The sequence below is a fragment of the Teleopsis dalmanni genome, chromosome 2, assembly GCF_002237135.1.
Source record: "Teleopsis dalmanni isolate 2A chromosome 2, ASM223713v2, whole genome shotgun sequence".
NCBI classification, from domain to species: Eukaryota; Metazoa; Arthropoda; class Insecta; order Diptera; family Diopsidae; genus Teleopsis; species Teleopsis dalmanni.
Window position 1 is genome coordinate 159,841,149 of NC_051847.1, and position 17,786 is coordinate 159,858,934.

The 17,786-nt window shown below is 27.5% G+C and overlaps 1 protein-coding gene across 1 annotated transcript; it reads right to left on the bottom strand.

The window, feature by feature from the left end:
* Positions 1-715: 715 nt before the first annotated feature.
* On the bottom strand, positions 716-15,593 carry LOC119683779 (mitochondrial glutamate carrier 1-like). The gene is made up of 7 exons (XM_038097641.1): positions 15,561-15,593; positions 9,037-9,096; positions 2,593-2,727; positions 2,225-2,528; positions 1,984-2,165; positions 1,787-1,927; positions 716-1,126 (listed from the first exon to the last, which is right to left on the bottom strand). Exons 2-7 carry the CDS (start codon positions 9,093-9,095, stop codon positions 970-972), a joined length of 978 nt encoding a protein of 325 aa, XP_037953569.1. The 5' UTR covers position 9,096; positions 15,561-15,593; the 3' UTR covers positions 716-969.
* Positions 15,594-17,786: the final 2,193 nt, after the last annotated feature.

Genomic DNA, 17,786 nt, shown 5'->3' on the forward strand with positions numbered 1-17,786 from the left:
GTTTGTATACAATTTATGATCAAAGTAATCGTTATTTAGTCTTGTCTTTAATACATAAAAGCAAATTTAAAGAGAGATGTCGTGTTCTAAATTTATGTCATTATAATATATGCGATATGCCATTTACCTTATTATGTATATTTTATACTTCACTACAGTATTGACAATTTTATTGTAATAGCTTATGGGGATTCGATGCCGCAGCTTTTGATTGTCCTGAACGGTTTTAACCGAACTGCTATATATATATATATATATATATATATATATAATTTACACGTTTATAAATATTTCCCTAATTGATAAAAGGTTAAATATTATGTACTGCAATTAACATTTGATTTTAATAGAGTACCAAAAATTTAGCTATTAATCGTATGCCAATTAAGTATAAATAGTTTAATAATCTTAACTAAGCGAGCTCTACGAACAATAACTAAAAAATGTTTTTAAAATATATTATACATATTTAAACGAAAACATTTGAAACCAGCCTTTTGCAAATATAATATATACTTAATGAAAACCTAACTTAAATCTAATATAACTCTACTTACAAGGATATAAAATAAAAAAAAAACAATTTTTTTTAATACATTATATTTTTATTTTACTAGTATTTATTGTTTTAATAATTATATCGATACATACATACACATATACACATTTGTCAAAAGATTTAATTATTATAACAATTTTTACTTATATATACTTTTTTCTTGAATTTATTGTCTTTACTTTTTTTAGCTCTTTTTAAGAATGAAGAATTGAAGCATATGTGAATTCTGCAAATCAAAATATATTTAGACGGATATTACGTTACGCATTTGTATATATATTTATAATATATTTTTAATACATCTAACACAAAAATGACTTAAATTTGTAACTTTCAACAATAACACAGACAAATGCTTCAACATTTATATAATCAGAAATTGTTCAATAGTCTGAATGGAGTTAAAAAAATTATGTTGTTTCTTCCTTAGATCTCATTGCTAATAATCCTTCAGCTACTCCAAGGAAATATACCATTTGTGCAATACCAAATAATGGAGCTATAACAATCATTCGGCAAAGTCCACCTTTAAAGAATGCTGTAGGGCCTTCGTACTGTAATGTTTTTCTGTAAATATTTAATAAAATTTGATAAAACGTTAAATTTATTTTGTTTCGTATTTATCTATATATATTATATAATAATTTTTTATTTATTAACAGTTTATTTGAAAGTCGATTTGTATAATGAACTGTCGAGCTACTTTAGTTTTTAGAATTTCTTTATGTTTATATAATGCCATAAAATATATTATATTATATATATAATATATTTAAAAGAGATGGTTTAACATGTATTAGTTGCTTTATGCATTACGAAACTAAATTTTGAGTTCAGTACATGATTTCTACAATACACGACTTTTGAACGAATCTGAGATACATATATTAAAATTATAGTCGACTATAAATTTTATTTGCTAATTACAGAATTTAAAGAATAAAACATAATATAGAAAAATTTTATATCTAATATATATAGTATATATTTTTTTTAAAGCAATATGTGGTTATATGGAAAATTGTAATAATTTTTTATTTTCAAAAAAAAAAAATTAATCTTATATGATAATATATTATCTGATTGTTGACTAAACTTATTTTGTTAAAATATTTATAACAGCTTTTGTAAGAATTTATTTAACTTTTAACACATATATAAAAAATATATAATATTAATAAATATATTTAGTAGTACTAAAAATATAAATAAACACATTTTACTTACTTTATACAGTCACCTATGCCCTTAAATTCTTTCTCTCCATCAGCCTTTTTAATAGCTTGTAAGCGTGTTTTAACTACGTCAAATGGATTAACAAAAAGCGCTGCGAATGAGCCTGCAGCTAAACCAGACAAGAATGAGCACCTAATTACAAATAAAAGTAATATAATTCGAGTAAAAAAATAGTCATTTAAACAAACCAAAACACAGCTTCCCCGGATCCATCATTTCTTCTTGGTCCTAAAGCATTTAGTGTAGCAAATAATGGGAAGTAAACTACGGAGAAAGTCACATCTCTTAAGCCGGTTGCACCAATACCCTTATATAATCCAAAAATGCCTTTTTCTTTTATTAACTGACTTGCCAGTTTTGTTGCTGACACCTTTAAAATTACAATTTATACATCGTTTTTTTTTCATTTAAAAATATATTTATATTTACTTTTTCTATAGTTTTGCCTGCCGTTTTAGCTTGTGCAGCTATACGTCCAGCATCTTGCATTTGAATTTTTAATAATTCCATTGGTGTAGTTACTATTATTTGAAATGCTCCCGCTAATCCACCAGCAATCATTTGGCTACTTATAGGTAATTTTCCATCTTTTGTGGTTAATTTGTGTCGGAAATAATCATTTGCAGTTAATTTGATCGCCTTCTCTGGTGTTATTAGCAATATATTTACGCCGGATCCTCGATACATACCAAAGTAACCTTCTGCTCGATATGTTTTTCGGAAGCAGTCGAACCTACACATGTATATACATCATAATTAAAATCACAACAATTATTATTTATTTTAAAAATTCTTACATATTCTTGTACATTTTCTCGCCATTGGGGCCAATTTGTTGATTTTGCAATCGTGTTTTTACTAAATCCAATGGAAATACACATGATACTCCAATTATTCCAGCGATACCACCATTGATAATTTTTGGAATTAATCTAAAATAAAATAAATACTTATAAATGGTGTAAAAATAAAATGTATCTAAAAGTGTTTATTGATATATTATTGTACTTAATGGATATTATTGTAACATGTATCTGATATTATAATACAAAATAGTATAACTTATAGTTTTTATCTAATCATATATAATAAGATGTAGTCTTGGTACTCAGTATTAATGTATGAACGTTTAGCGTGAAGAAAGTTCATACTATCATGTACAGATTTTTTACTACAGTGAAGCTACGGTGATGCTCTCTCAGTATTGTTTATCTCTTATGCCGTAAATGATGATGTTATAACGTATACTACTTTTTCCTTATACTACTTTTCGCATCAAGTGCACAAACAATTTATTCGCATAAATATGATTCTTTGCATTCCTTTCTTTAATTTCATGTTTCAAAAATTGATACTCATGTGCCCCACAACACTTCAATACCTTATAACAAAGGTATCAGAGCTATCAGAGCTTCAGAACTAATTTCGCATCATACAATGAATGAAATGGATAGCGGATAGTTACTAATAAACATTCACTGCCCCAGATGCGAGAATTTTCTTTCTTAACACATCACCCAGACCTAAAATGAACCCGTATGCTTTGATATGAAATATAGCCACTGCAGTTAATGTTAACATGCTCAACTAAGCAAAAAAAACCATGTATAACAGCTTTGTTAAACATATGATACCGAATGATGTTATCATTGTCAGCAATGATATCAGGACGAAATGGATAATCCCTTAAAAACTTAGCAAATTATACAGTTTCTGACATCGTTGAGATATGTCAACGCCACTGCTACATTAAAAATAATGAATAGTGATGTGAAAACGTCACCTTTTGATACATTAACAATTAAGCTATAAAACTTATTTTGCTGTTTTTAAATTAACCTAAATTTAATCGATAGCCAAAGAGATATCGCCTCTGATAAAAAATATTTAAATATAATCTCAAGAACACATAGGTAAATTATTTTAAAATAAGAGGCACGTGCCTGTTTTATAAAATTGAGAGATTTAATTAACATATATTATGTATATACGATGATGAACAGATGAAGAAACTAATTTGTATATTGAAAATACTATACATTTTCGTTAAAATGGCAACAATTCAAGAATTTTGACTCACAGCAACTTTCACATTCTGTAAAAAAATGTACGTACTGCAGTCTTTTTAATTATATTATGCAAGTGTATATTTAGAAATAAAATACAAAAAATAATTTCTTTATTTCAATCAACATTAGTTTTTTTGCTCCATTTACTAAATCGAATTGATTATATTTTTTATCAGCTTCTTCATATTTAACGAAAGATTGTATTAAACTTTAACATAAACTTTGAAACCATTTTTTATTTATTGCTCGACAGTTATGTTTCGGAAACATTCGATTCCAAGCAATTGGAAATAAATTGAGTCCTGAGATACAAACTAATAAGAATAAAAAGGCGTGTTCGTAAATATGTAAACGGGCTAAAAGTGGAAATGGCCCATTTAGTTTTATTAACTGTGAAGATTTTACGAGCCATTGAAAGTTTTCTTCGTGTAACCAATAAGAAACGAGTATCGTCGGTGGTTTTCGTAGACTCAATATACATGGCACAGCCTGGAAAATGAATGTCCAGCAATAACTGTCCCGTTTTCTCCAGACTTTCCGTAAAGCTTCCGCCAGCCTTCTTTAGTATAGAGAGGCCATTTGTTTGGTCTTTGTTGAGAGATTTCTGGATTCTCGCAATCGCTGGAAGTTTTTCAATCTCCATGATTCTCTCTTTGATTTCCTCATGATAATAAATAATAATACTGTTAAGTCACATACAAGTCAAATTGTAATTAAAGGAATTTATTCTCATTTTATATCAAATACTCTAAGATCAAGAATTTATCGCTATTTTTAAATTTAATATGTTTTAATTTAATAAAGACCCGCATAAACAAATATGTATGATTTCTAGTGCATTGGGGTCGACATTTCAAGAAATTTTGCGCTAATTTATTATCTAAATTTATATTTTCAAATTTGTGAAATTAAATAAAAAATACTACACAGAAAAAACGTAACAAATTTAATTCCAAGTTCAGTGCTTTCGCATTATTCATGCAATTTATTATTTCTAAATAAGCGCACAATAAATATAAAATCGCGTTGCACAAATATTTAAAAAAATGGTATTATTTAATAATATGAATTATCATCAATTATTAACAAAATAAAAAAATAAAAGTTATGAAGGGAATAAAGTATTTGCAATTGATTCAAAATGTATTTCGATTTCTTTGATATGTAATTTAATTTAAGAGAATAAAAAATTGTATAAAGTATATGTATAAACATTCCTGATCAAATCGATAAGACGAATCAAATGTTAATCTATTTTTTATAAATAAACGGAAACAAGTCTATAAGTGTTTAAGATAGAAGGAAGAAATTATTCTCTTAAACTTTTCGGCTTAAAACATCAGTGCAACAATGTTATCATCTTGAATGTTATGATGATATGTTATGATATGATGAATGTTATAGAAAGAAGTTTTATAAGCTGATGTCAAATCGTTATACGCTACATCGTTAATTTTCATAGAGTAAATTTTAATAAACATAATTAAAATAATTTTTAGACATTAACTAATTTTAATGATATTTATGCATACTACACAGTGTTACCAACAGTTAAAAATAATGGACTTGATATTACTATACCTCTGAATATTTTTCTGACAAAGATTTAAGACGCTAAACCACTAAGGACTGAGGATAGCTGTTAGTTTAATGAGAGTTGATTGATGACAAATGGGGTGTGATTTGTAGGTACTAAAAAACCACATCTTTACAAACGGAATTTGTTTCGGTTAAGGTTAAGGTGTTTATTCATTGAAGGTCACGAGGCGACCAGTATATTCTCTTTCTTCTTCTATTATCCTTTTCTCCCAGTGAAGAATATGGCTTCCTCTATCGTTTTGTATCGAACTCTATTGTATGCATTAATCATTTTATCATTCCAAAAAAAATTTGCTGCTTGCAATATAGCAGTATATATTTTTAAACCAATGTAACCACACATGTAGCACATTTCCCACATTTATTAAAAAATTTGAAAAATTTACCCATCTTAGTTTTAGTAAAATCAATTAGATATATTATTTATTAAAAATATTATGATTAATACAGATTATATTAACTTAGGGGTTAATTTTGTAAAAATTTATTATTAGCTACCATAAGTAATATCATCAGTGCTTAATTGCATCGTGAAAGCAAAAATAAATAAAAATTAAAAAAATCTGTAGATTTCGCTAACATACGATAGGGGATTAAAGACTAAAAAACTCTTATGTGGGGCGTAACCACATAATATAACAAAATGTTTTAAGTTGTCACTTCAAGGAATTCATAAAGATCTTTTTGGTTAAATACAAGACAGCTATATTTCTTATAGTCTTTCTGTAATACTGACTTATCTGTGAAGCATTAGATCAAGGATAACACATATACAAATGTTTTAGAAGTTGATATGGTTGTGATGTCTCAAACTTATTGTTCATTAACTTATTGCATTTTATCAATACTATTTCTAAAATAAATGTTTATTAGATATTTATAATGTTAATTACATTCAATTTTTATTTTATTACACACCACATAACAAATGAATGTGAACTTATTAATAGTTACTATGCGACAAAATTTATCAAATCAATTAACAAACAAAACACAGTTATTGAAAATTATTTATCAAGTTGTATTTTTAATCGATTAAATTGCTCCAATTACGTTAGTATTTATTATAAAATTTTTTATTTGTTTTATTAGAAATTAAAGAAATTAATACGAAACTGAAAAAAATAATTCAACATAATTTTGCAAATGATATAAAAACAAAAAATTATACTATAAATGACCTTCATATACATACATTGTGACCGAAAGGTTTTCGGAGGTTCTCATTTAAAATTCGCGCGCTGTATATTTTTCGATATTTTAAGTTTATGTAGTTTGGCAGCAATTAAGGACAATTACTATGCCAAAAATGAGCGCGATCTGTCAGACAGTTCGTTTACGGCAGCTGTTGAAACCAGTTCACCTCAGTAGTGCGTTGCGAAAAAAACAATGGAAAAAAATATTGAACAAAGAGTTTGCATCAAATTTTGTGTTTCGAACGAAATTTCGTGTGCAGAATCGTTGCGAATGCTACAAAAGGCTTATGGGGAATCAGTTTTATCGAAAACTCAAGTTTATGAGTGGTACAAAGCCTTTCAGGACGGTCGTACGACCGTCGAAGACATGCCGCGTTCTGGACGACCTTCGACCTCTACCACCGACGAAAACATTGAAAAGGCAAAGGAAATCGTGTTCCAAAATCCTCATGTGAGTGTTAGAGAGATAGCACGAGAGCTAGGCATCGGTCGTGAGATGGCTCGTTTGATTTTGGTGGACAATTTGTGTATGCGACGTGTCAACGCTCGGCTTGTTCCGATTCACCTCAATTTGTTCAACATTATCAACGATTTTAAGGCCAAACATTCAATAAATACCATCGAACAGCCACCGTATTCACCTGATCTTGCACCGTGGGACTTTTTCCTGTTTCCCAAACTCAAATTACCACTCAGAGGAACGCGTTTTGAATCCATAGAAGACGTAAAACAGAATTCGCAGAGGGAACTCAAAGCCATACCGGAAAGCGCCTATAAAAAATGTTTTGATAATTGGAAGAAACGTTGGCATTTGTGTATCGCTTCTAATGGAGCATATTTTGAAGGAGATAAAATAAATATTGATGAAGATTAAGAATTTTGCGTTTTATTTATTTATGACCGGAAACTTTTCGGTCACAATGTATATTAGTATTATAGATACTCATGACAGCGCATTATATATTTTGGCATTAATTTAAGATATTACTTTAGTGTTTGTTTAAACACTTTAAACATTTTAAAAAAAGGGGGTGAGTGTCATAAAGCTTTGATATGAAACATAAAATAAATAAATTATTACTACTTATATTAATAGACTATTAACGTAACTGTTGGATAGAAGAGAAAAACAAAAATATTGCACATTTACTCTGTCATTGCCCCAGCTCGTCATAAAACGAATATGCTTTATAGATCCCCACTTTCTTTTAACATTTTCAATATGTGTTATTTAATGCACCCATCACATATTCTTCGTTTAGAATAAAGGTATCTCTATACACAATTCCTTATATACACAAACTACCATACTTTAAAAGTTTTCTGGGTTAGTATTACAATATGAGACAGGTTATACTTGACATCTATAAAAGATTAACTTTCGGAATATTTTAAATATATTTAATATTCAATTAATTAATATTAATTAATTAAAATTTTTTTAAAAAATGTTTGTTGTTGTAGTTCACTACTTTTTGAAACCTTCTATATTTATTTATAAAAAATTTCTTTTGTTAAAATCCATCTTTAATTTTACTTTTTAGTAGTTATTATTGTAATTGTTGTTATTATGAAGAGTGTTTTAAATTAGATGGATGCAATAGATGACTAAATCGAATAGTAGCAGAACTCCTAGTTATAACAAATTTTTTTTAATTTTAAATGTTCATTTTTAAAGTTATGTATCACAATAATAAACTTGTCATATGTGTACTAAAACAATCTAATTAATAAAGAAGTTAACCATAAGAAGGTTCACAATATTAATTAATCGTATCTTTACTGTTATAATTTTTTTAAAACTATATATACATACAGTCTTTAATATCTTCACAGTCTCACAATATCTCTTAGAACCCTATGCTTATTAATAAATTCTTTAAAAAAAAGTGTAATAATAGAGCACTTTTAATATTTAAATAACATAATAAGTCTTCAGTACAAAACATAAATTTGACCGTCACTGAGCCTCTTCACACTTCCATCAGCTTGACGCTTAAGAATGTTTTCGGTTCTGTTTACACTACCGTAAGCTTATAGCTTTGAAATTGGTTTTATTTTGTGCAATCGTATAAAACGTTCTTGTAAAGTGACATATAGGTGCACTATTCTAAATACGCATGTATCTGTATTAAGCCATGGAAATGTAGCAATTTTTGTTGTAGAGATAAAGTCAAACACGTTTTTCCATCAGTAACCGGGTTCAAGCGTCAAGCAGCCGCTAGCGTAAGTAGACTCATCATTAGTCTAACGAGTATAAAAAGACAATATGAATTGTTGTCTACGATAAAGCAATTATACGATCAGGCAAGTTACGTATATAAAATTGTTGCGATTTTTATATATTACCAGTCTTTTTCACTATAACTAAACTTACGGAAATTGTTGTTGTGGTATCGTTTGTGGTGCTTGTGGTAATTGTTGTTGTAAGGACATTCTGGAAACAAAAACCAAAGGAAGCATAAACAAATTAGTACATAACAAGTGTACAATATATTAGAAGAGCAGATTAAGAGAATTATATATTATTTACAGTAAAGGAATTAACATATATGTTAAAATTTAAAAAAGAGTGGAAAGAGACTATTAAATAAATTCTCATTGAAAATAATAAACATTTAATATATACAAGATATTTATGAATTTATATACACTTAAACAATGTAAACAAATTATTTAAAATTAAATATTTATAATAACTATTTATGTCTATATGTTATTCTTATATGATAACGATTTTAATTAAATTATTAAATAAATGGCAGATGAAAATGAGATTTAAATTAAATAATAATGTATAAAAACGCAAATAAGGTTAATGTAGGGGTTTTATGGAGTTCATTTCAAAAATAATACACACATTTGTAACACTGATTAGCGGATACAAAATACAAAATGCCTGAGTTGCACTTCATCAAATTTATATTAATTAAATTTAAGCATATTTCTGTGGAAAATTTGTTAAGTAAACAGATAATAAATTGTATTTAAAATGAGCTTTGAGGTTCAGTAAACGCAATGCAATAATTTTTCTTGTTACAAAATCATATAACATATAATTTATTATTATACATTATATGTTCCGTTGAATTTATTATTAATGCGGAGAACAATTATATATTTTCGAAGATATTTAAGTTATATCAATAAGAATTGGATATTTATTATTTAATCTTACTGGAAAAATAAATAGATGTTACAATATTTCATACATCTGTGATTTATAAAAATAATTTCTTTAATTTAAAAATGTAATATATATATGTCTTTACAACCCTATCTGATTGAAGAATGTTCATAAAGTTAAACCGTTATTTAAAAGCAGTATAAATTTAAATCGAGCAACTACAAATAGCTATTAAAATAATGGCATGTAATTGGGTTCACAGATAAATACGATCCTAAATCTTTTAAAAAACCATACAATCTACCACCAACAAATTCATTTCTCATCTATGAAATGCAACGTAGGTTTTAAAGTATTTCTTGGTAACAAAAATTGCGCACAAGTAAACAATATTACTTTTATTAATATTGACATAATGATTAAAGTTCCTCACAGTAATATAAGTTGGCGAGGCAAGTATTTTCAACTAACCACGGAATACATTTAGTTGTTCAACACACATTTACATTCTGTAAAATTAATTTTTTTTGTGGTGAGATGCAATCTTATCCTTCCATCATCTTCGTGATCACAGCATTTATACCCCAATATATTCGCTGTATTCCTACGTACTATGTCCTCTCATTAATATGACTTTTTCTCTTTGGCACCTATTTCGCATTTCGGCTTAGAAAAATTTAGATTTAGATAAGTATCAACTATTAACTGCTACTTTTACCCTACTGGATGACACTCTCAGCACTCTGATATTCACGGTTCATAACCGCGGTTTTTGTCAGATTAGAGAACTTATACCTAGCAATGTCCCTGCTATTCCCCCTTTACTAATCTAACCCGTCTCTCTTCAACACTATCCTTGGTCTTTGGATTAGTTAAATTTACATTTCTAAATGTTAGCATTATTAACTTTTACTTTGTTATTGATTACGATTTTTATGTTGCGGTAAAAATAAAAAAGAGAATGTCGTACAATTTTATCGGAATGAGGTTCAATATACTCTAACGTTCAATGACTCCAATCTTTATTATGCATTCTTAAAAGATGTTTTGGTAAATTTAATTCTTATAGAGTTCCTTTTGATGCTTTTCACCCAACGGCAAAAAAATAACCATACGTTTATTTTCGAGAAGATTTCTGTTGTCAAGTTACTCTCAGTTTTATTTTTAAACCGTCGGTTTAAAATAGTAGTAGATAGCTACTAGTGATGCTAAAGGCGTACGTAATAATTGTATATTTGCCTTTGACGATATTATTTCAAGGAAGATATTGGTACAGTGCCTGCAAACCGCATTGAATATTTTAGCGGTTCTTGTAGATTTAGTGTGCTACTTTATAACAATTTCCTCAGACTATTTGAGTCTGTTTGAGTGGTTATGAAACAATCTAGGAAGCTGATTTTATACAGCAGTTAACTCAACATATAAAGAATTGAAAATCTCCCGCTCTATAACTTTGGCCGCCGCGCATGTAAGGTATAAGAAAATTCACATTTATTTAAAAATATTTTTCATCAAAGACTAATTAACTGGCATTGAATGAAAATGCAAGTAGAGAGTAGAACAATCGTCCTAATTAGATATCACGGCAAATACTTTATACGCACTTACACTTAGAATTGCGCAGAACAGATATTCCATATTAATAAAGAAAAAAAATATTTGTTAAGGAAAAAGAAATAATATACTTATAGAAACTGTTAGTATTAATTATGTTATTAACATACAGTTGTGTTATATACATTTATTAAAATCTTATAAATCGCAAAATATACAAGTATCTGAATATTTAACCCTAAGATTACCCTAAATATTCATTAATAAGTTATGATTAAATTCTATATAAAAAAACAGATAAATACGTAATTTTAATCAAGTTTATTGACATTAATTTATGACAAAAAAAATTATATTTTCTTTCTTTTTAATATGAAAAGTCGCGAAGAAAATGAAAACAAACAAATTCGTCTAAAAATAAAAAAGCGAATATTCTAAATTATTAAAACATTCATGCAAATATATATTACTAAAATTATAAACATTTTGTATATGTGTATACATATACACATGCATGTTTATTACTTTGATTTTAAAATTTTTAATCTTATTTAATATAGAATTCAGTAACAAAAAATGTTCATATATTTTTTCATATATGCTCTTATATTGTAATAATATTTTTGTTTACTTTTGTAATCAACAAATAGCAGATAAAAGATTGAAAGTTCTACATTTCATAAATCATTAACAATTACATTTTAAGTGTTAATAAACAATAATAACATTTATAATATTTGCAATGAATGAAATATTCAATCACGATTAATTATTCATCTGTTAGATACTCAAACGAACAAAAGGCAAGTGCAGGTTCGTGTACATTTCGATTTAGTTGTATAAACAAACCAAAGAAAAATCCTTTAGAATGAAATGTGTTAAAATATTCTCTCAAAAAAACATACAACATGATTGTTACTAACTGAACTGAGAGTTATTGTATATAAAACTTTTAAAAACAAGCAGCAGAAAATTTAATTTTGGAATTCATTTCTACTAAATCATGAATTAATATTGATCAAAAAAATGCACAATTTATACTATTGCTTATGAGGCGACTTGATGACTTGATAGATATCAGATACAATTGGCATAATTTTTATTACTTGTAATTAAATTTTGTACAATTATATTGTTATCAACAAATACATTATATCTTTCACAAAATCGTGCGAAAATTAGATAAATAACATAAACACATACTTTTAAACTAAACTTTTGGATAATACCTTTAACTTAATCAGTAGTTATAACTGATTAGAAACCACTATGTTCGCTGTGTTGATTATGAATTCTAGAGCGATATAAGAATAATTACCATAAATAAATGTGAACGATTAAAACTTATCGTTTGCGAGAAAGATAAATAATTATAACTCAGAACAAAGTGCAGAACTCATTCAGTGTTTTATAAATGCGATATCTTAAACATCATTCTTTGCTAAAAAATGATAGACTTCAAAAGAATATAAGGTAGAGTCCAAAAACAGTAGGATTTTAAAAAATTGTTGTAAAGAAAAATGGAATATGATTTTATGTAAGCAATAATAAGTCACCAAATTAAAATCAAAACAATTCAATATAATAAGTGCTCATACAACACATTCACTTTATTGTGGGTAGTTCCAATGACTAACTGATATCATTTGCTCATAAATATTATTTCATTGATCCGTATTAATGGTTATTAGTTCAATGAATAGCTTATATAGTCATATGTAGCACCTCAGTGCAACACTTATCATATGACTACCTCATAAGTACAACTCGGGTACAATGCATTCTGACGGAATAAACTGCAAGTTGGCAGTTTTCGAGAGAATGCTTTGTTCACTGAGTTCTGCTGAATAAAGAGGTTCGCATCATCATTTTCGACAATTCCGTTGACTAGAATTAAGAATTAGAAAAAATAATAAAAGGAGTCTAAGAAGACCAACTTAAGCAACAGGTTGTTTAATTTATCTATATATTCTAGTAGTACAGCTAAAACTCATATAATTATTTCTCCATACCATTCGACATATTGATATGTTAATTCTGAATTAAGTATCCAAAAGCGAATTATCCACGACGGCCAAGATCCAACTGTTCAGAAATTCAATTTTCGCAAAACTAGTGACACAACTGTTGCTACTAATTCAAGACTTTTTAGTTATAAAATATTTAGGACGTGTGCGAGTTAGGCTAAGTTGATGCTAAACCAAATGGGAGATTTTTTGGGATTTTTTGCACTGCACACATTTTGCCATTTATCAACACGTATCGACACATCAAGACATTATCGACACAACTTAGAATTTCCCTCATTTAGAACGCAACTTAGCCTAACTCGCACACGACCTTAATATTATTTATAACATTATTAATGTTTTAATATTAAGGAAATTTATCTTAAAATTACAATTTAATTTTTAAATAATATAAAAACAAAGATTCGACACATCAAACTAAAAAATTAATCTAATAAAATGTTAAAATTGAAAAAAAATCGACAAACAGTAGTCAACATAAAAGAAGGTCTACTTCCCTCATAGTTCCATCAATCGCCAATAAGATATAACGACCATCTTCCTGGCATTTTACTGTCTGTGGTAAGATTAATTGCAAAAGCCGATTTCATATCAAACCTTTAAATATATTTGTTATAAGAATTGAAATCTTTTATTACAATGAACTTGTTGAATGCCAAAACCCATTTTGTGCCCATTAAATTCTTTATATGACCATAGTCATCATTGCCAGTATTAATTGCAAGGAAGAAATCTATACAAATCCAACTCGTTTTTACCTTGTTTAGCAATTTAAAAATTACAGTTTTTATTAGCTAATTACTAAACGTAACATATAATCAGTTCTGCTAAAATCTTTTCCTCGCACCTACCTGGTATCTGTTGGGTAATGAATGAATATAATTATAAGATAAGATTAATGCTATTGGGTAATTTCTAATATCACAAGATAATAGTTAGCTATAACTCTGTCGAAGCTCAAAATATTGCATACATATTAACTTCAGTTACATTTCACATAAATAAATAAATAAAAGTTTTATCTGGAACCGTTAACACAGCCATTATATAGATATTAAATGCAACTAACTAACAGATAACATGGCTTTTAAATAAAAATATATTTGAGTATTTGTGTGTAATCGTTATATTATAACCATTTTATTTCATCAATTCCGACAAATGTTCAAAGTTTATACACATAGTTATATTAGATAACATCAGAAATTAAAATATTTATATGTAATAAGTTGATCAGAAATATATGTATGTACATATATAGCTCATAGATGGATCAATATATACTAAAATCTGCTAAAAAGTTTTATTTTTCGAATAGTTTGTTTTGATAATAAACAAATAGTTTTTTGCCGGCGTTCCATATTTATCTACATATGGTATAGTTCAGTAAGGATATATTTGTAGCATATAGTAAATATTAATTTTTATAAATAGGCTTAATTTTAATTTATTTTTTGATATCGAAAATGAGTTTTTTTACATTCACATACTTTGGTTATGTGTATAACAGATTTGGAAATAAATTCATTCTTAGGAATAGGAATAAACGGGGTACTAGCTCCCAACGAAGCGGAGCACTGTGACCATGGTTGCTCTGCAACCATGTACTGCAACAGCCCCTAACCGAACAGAAGACATTCAGCCTTCGAATGACAGCCAGAATGTCGGCCGTTGAGAACCTCCCAATTTCAGAAGGGGATAGTAGTTCTCGACCCAGTAAGTTCATTCTTACTTAAACACAGATAATAACAAGTAAATTATTTATATTTAAAATTTTTGTTTTATAGAAATGCATATTATATTATAGTTTATTATATTATATTATAAACTTTTTTCAATGATTGAAACATTTAAAATAACATTTATCGCTACTTTATGATTATGAGTACTTTAATATTGATTTTATTACTTCGTAGTTTTAAGTCATGTGTGCATGTACCCATATTTAATTGAGGTAATTTTTATATTAGTAATTTTTTGATTAAATGTTTTATAGAAAACATTAGAAGCTACTAAATATGCATTATGAAATCAACGCAAATTGAATGAAGAGAAAAATATGAATATATGATTTACATATGAGCATTATTGGTGGATGTGTACTTTACGTAAGCATAAACAAGTTTTATTATAATTAAAATAAAAATAATATGCATATGATTTAATTAAGATATTAGTAACAGGACTTACTTGTTTTATATGATTTTATGTGTGGTATATATAAAATAACACAATTATTGATACTTATATATGCAAAAACACTCGACTGTTAATTTTTTTTAAGTGAAAATTTGCAATTTTTTTATGTTGATAATAATTGTGCCCAAATTTCAGTTTTTTATTAATTTAAAACTCAACTCGAAATTGAATCCACGGCCAAAAATTATTTGTGAACTGATTCAATTTCTATATTAATTATTCGAGTTAGAACCCGAAACGAAATGAATATGAAACATAACATTATCATATGTTACATAGAGCTACCACTATTTCATTAAATTTGTAACATAGGAACTCTTCATTAGATAAAGACTCTTTTAGCATAGAGTAATCTTTCTTAGGTTTAAAGAAAATATATAATTTAACTTTAAAACGTCACATCATTGGGTCCCAATGCTATTATAGCATAAATATTAAATATTTTTTATATATCATATAAAATATTTTTGATGTATAAAAGTATTATATATCAACATATTTGTATATTTTATAATAATACATAATTAGTATTATATATATTATACAACAAGTGAATGATTCACTAATTTGGTATTAAACTAAAAAACTTCTATTTTTCTTTTTATCTATATATCTATATATATACATTTATGGATACGATATCTTATATATATAATTCTTCTGTACGTGTGTTGACAGTAAACTCCTTCTAAACGGCTGAACCGATTTTGATGAAATTTTTTGTGTGTGTTCAAGTGGATTCAAGGAAGGTTTAGATTCACAATTTGGTCTACTGGGTAATGTCTTTTTAATTAATTTTGTATTTTTTGGTATCCATATACTTTTATATTAGAAATTTAAAATTTATTCATGCTTACTTTGATTTGTTTAAAAAGTTTAAAATCTCTAAAATGAATCGTAAAACTGCCGTTACATAGCTTAAGTGCATTTAAATTCCGCATTATAAATCGTTTGGCAACCGATCTATTAAACAATGATATGCAGCGCGAATTTCAGTATAGCTCTGAAGATTTGGTTGAATTTGTTACAAGAACCGAACAAATCTTAACGCATCAACAAAAGGTCATTTATGATCGGATTTCGAACGCAATTGCGGCAAAAGAAGGCGGCTTTTTTTCTTGTATGCACCAGGTGGAACTGGAAAAACTTTCTTAATTTCAGTCATTCTTGCAAAGGTTACAATGCAAGGAAATATCGCTTTAGCACTTGCATCATCTGGAATCGTTGCGACATTGTTAGATGGTAGTAGAACAGCCCATTCGACACTAAATTTGCCACTAAACATACATTCATGTGAAAATGGGGTATGCAATATTAAAAAACATTTAAATAATGCTCAAGTACTTCAAAAATGTCACATCATTGTTTGGGATGAATGCACAATGTCACATAAATATTCATTGGAAGCATTAAATGAACACTTAAAGATTTAAATGCCAACTATAGACTTTTTGGAGGCGCTTTAATTGAAAATCAATGCTTGCCTAAAATCATCCATTTTGTGGCGAAGTGTCCATATATTGCGACTTAGCGAAAATATGCGTGTTGGACTATAGAGCGATTTAGCTGCAGAACTGTTTGCCAAACAATTGCTGGATATTGGTAACGGAAACGTAAGTTTTCATGAAAATACGCACTTTACTAAATTGCCAAAAAATGTTTATAAAATTGTTAATTCGGAAGAGGAGTTAATAGAAAACGTATTTCCTAACATATATCAAAATTATCAGAACCATCAATGGCTTCAAAGTAGAGCGATTCTGGCTGCCAAGAACTTAGATGTCGATGAAATCAATTTCAAAATTCAAGCTAAGCCTTCTGATCTATATATATACGTACAAAATGGCCTAACAAAAAATATTGTTCATGATTTAGCTTTAAATTAACATTATAGCCCATAATAAAACTGTTAATATAATATTAAAAAACCTTTTTTCATGTAAAATGTAGTGCTTATAAGGATTTGAAGTAACATGAAAATATTTGTAACATAAGTAATGCATGTGGACTTTTTGTAGTTCAAAAGAAAAAATCAATTCAAAATAATTTTAGCATTAAAATGCTAAAGGTTAAGTTGAATAACAACAAATATTATAACTCAGCTGAACTAGGAAAATTAATTGCAAGGGGAAACAACGTTCGCCGGGTCAGCTAGTATATATATATATTTATATATATATATATTTTATATATATATATTTTATATATATATATTTT

What these genes read in the sequence shown, in the direction of transcription:
- LOC119683779 (XM_038097641.1), bottom strand. Translation starts at nt 9,095, where the DNA reads ATGTCCTTACAACAACAATTACCACAAGCACCACAAACGATACCACAA. An exon ending in TCCGGGGAAGCTGTGTTTTG is followed by an intron (nt 1,928 to 1,983) that starts GTTTGTTTAAAT and finishes ATTTGTAATTAG; the next exon opens with GTGCTCATTCTTGTCTGGTT. An exon ending in GGCATAGGTGACTGTATAAA is followed by an intron (nt 1,127 to 1,786) that starts GTAAGTAAAATG and finishes AAATATTTACAG; the next exon opens with AAAAACATTACAGTACGAAG.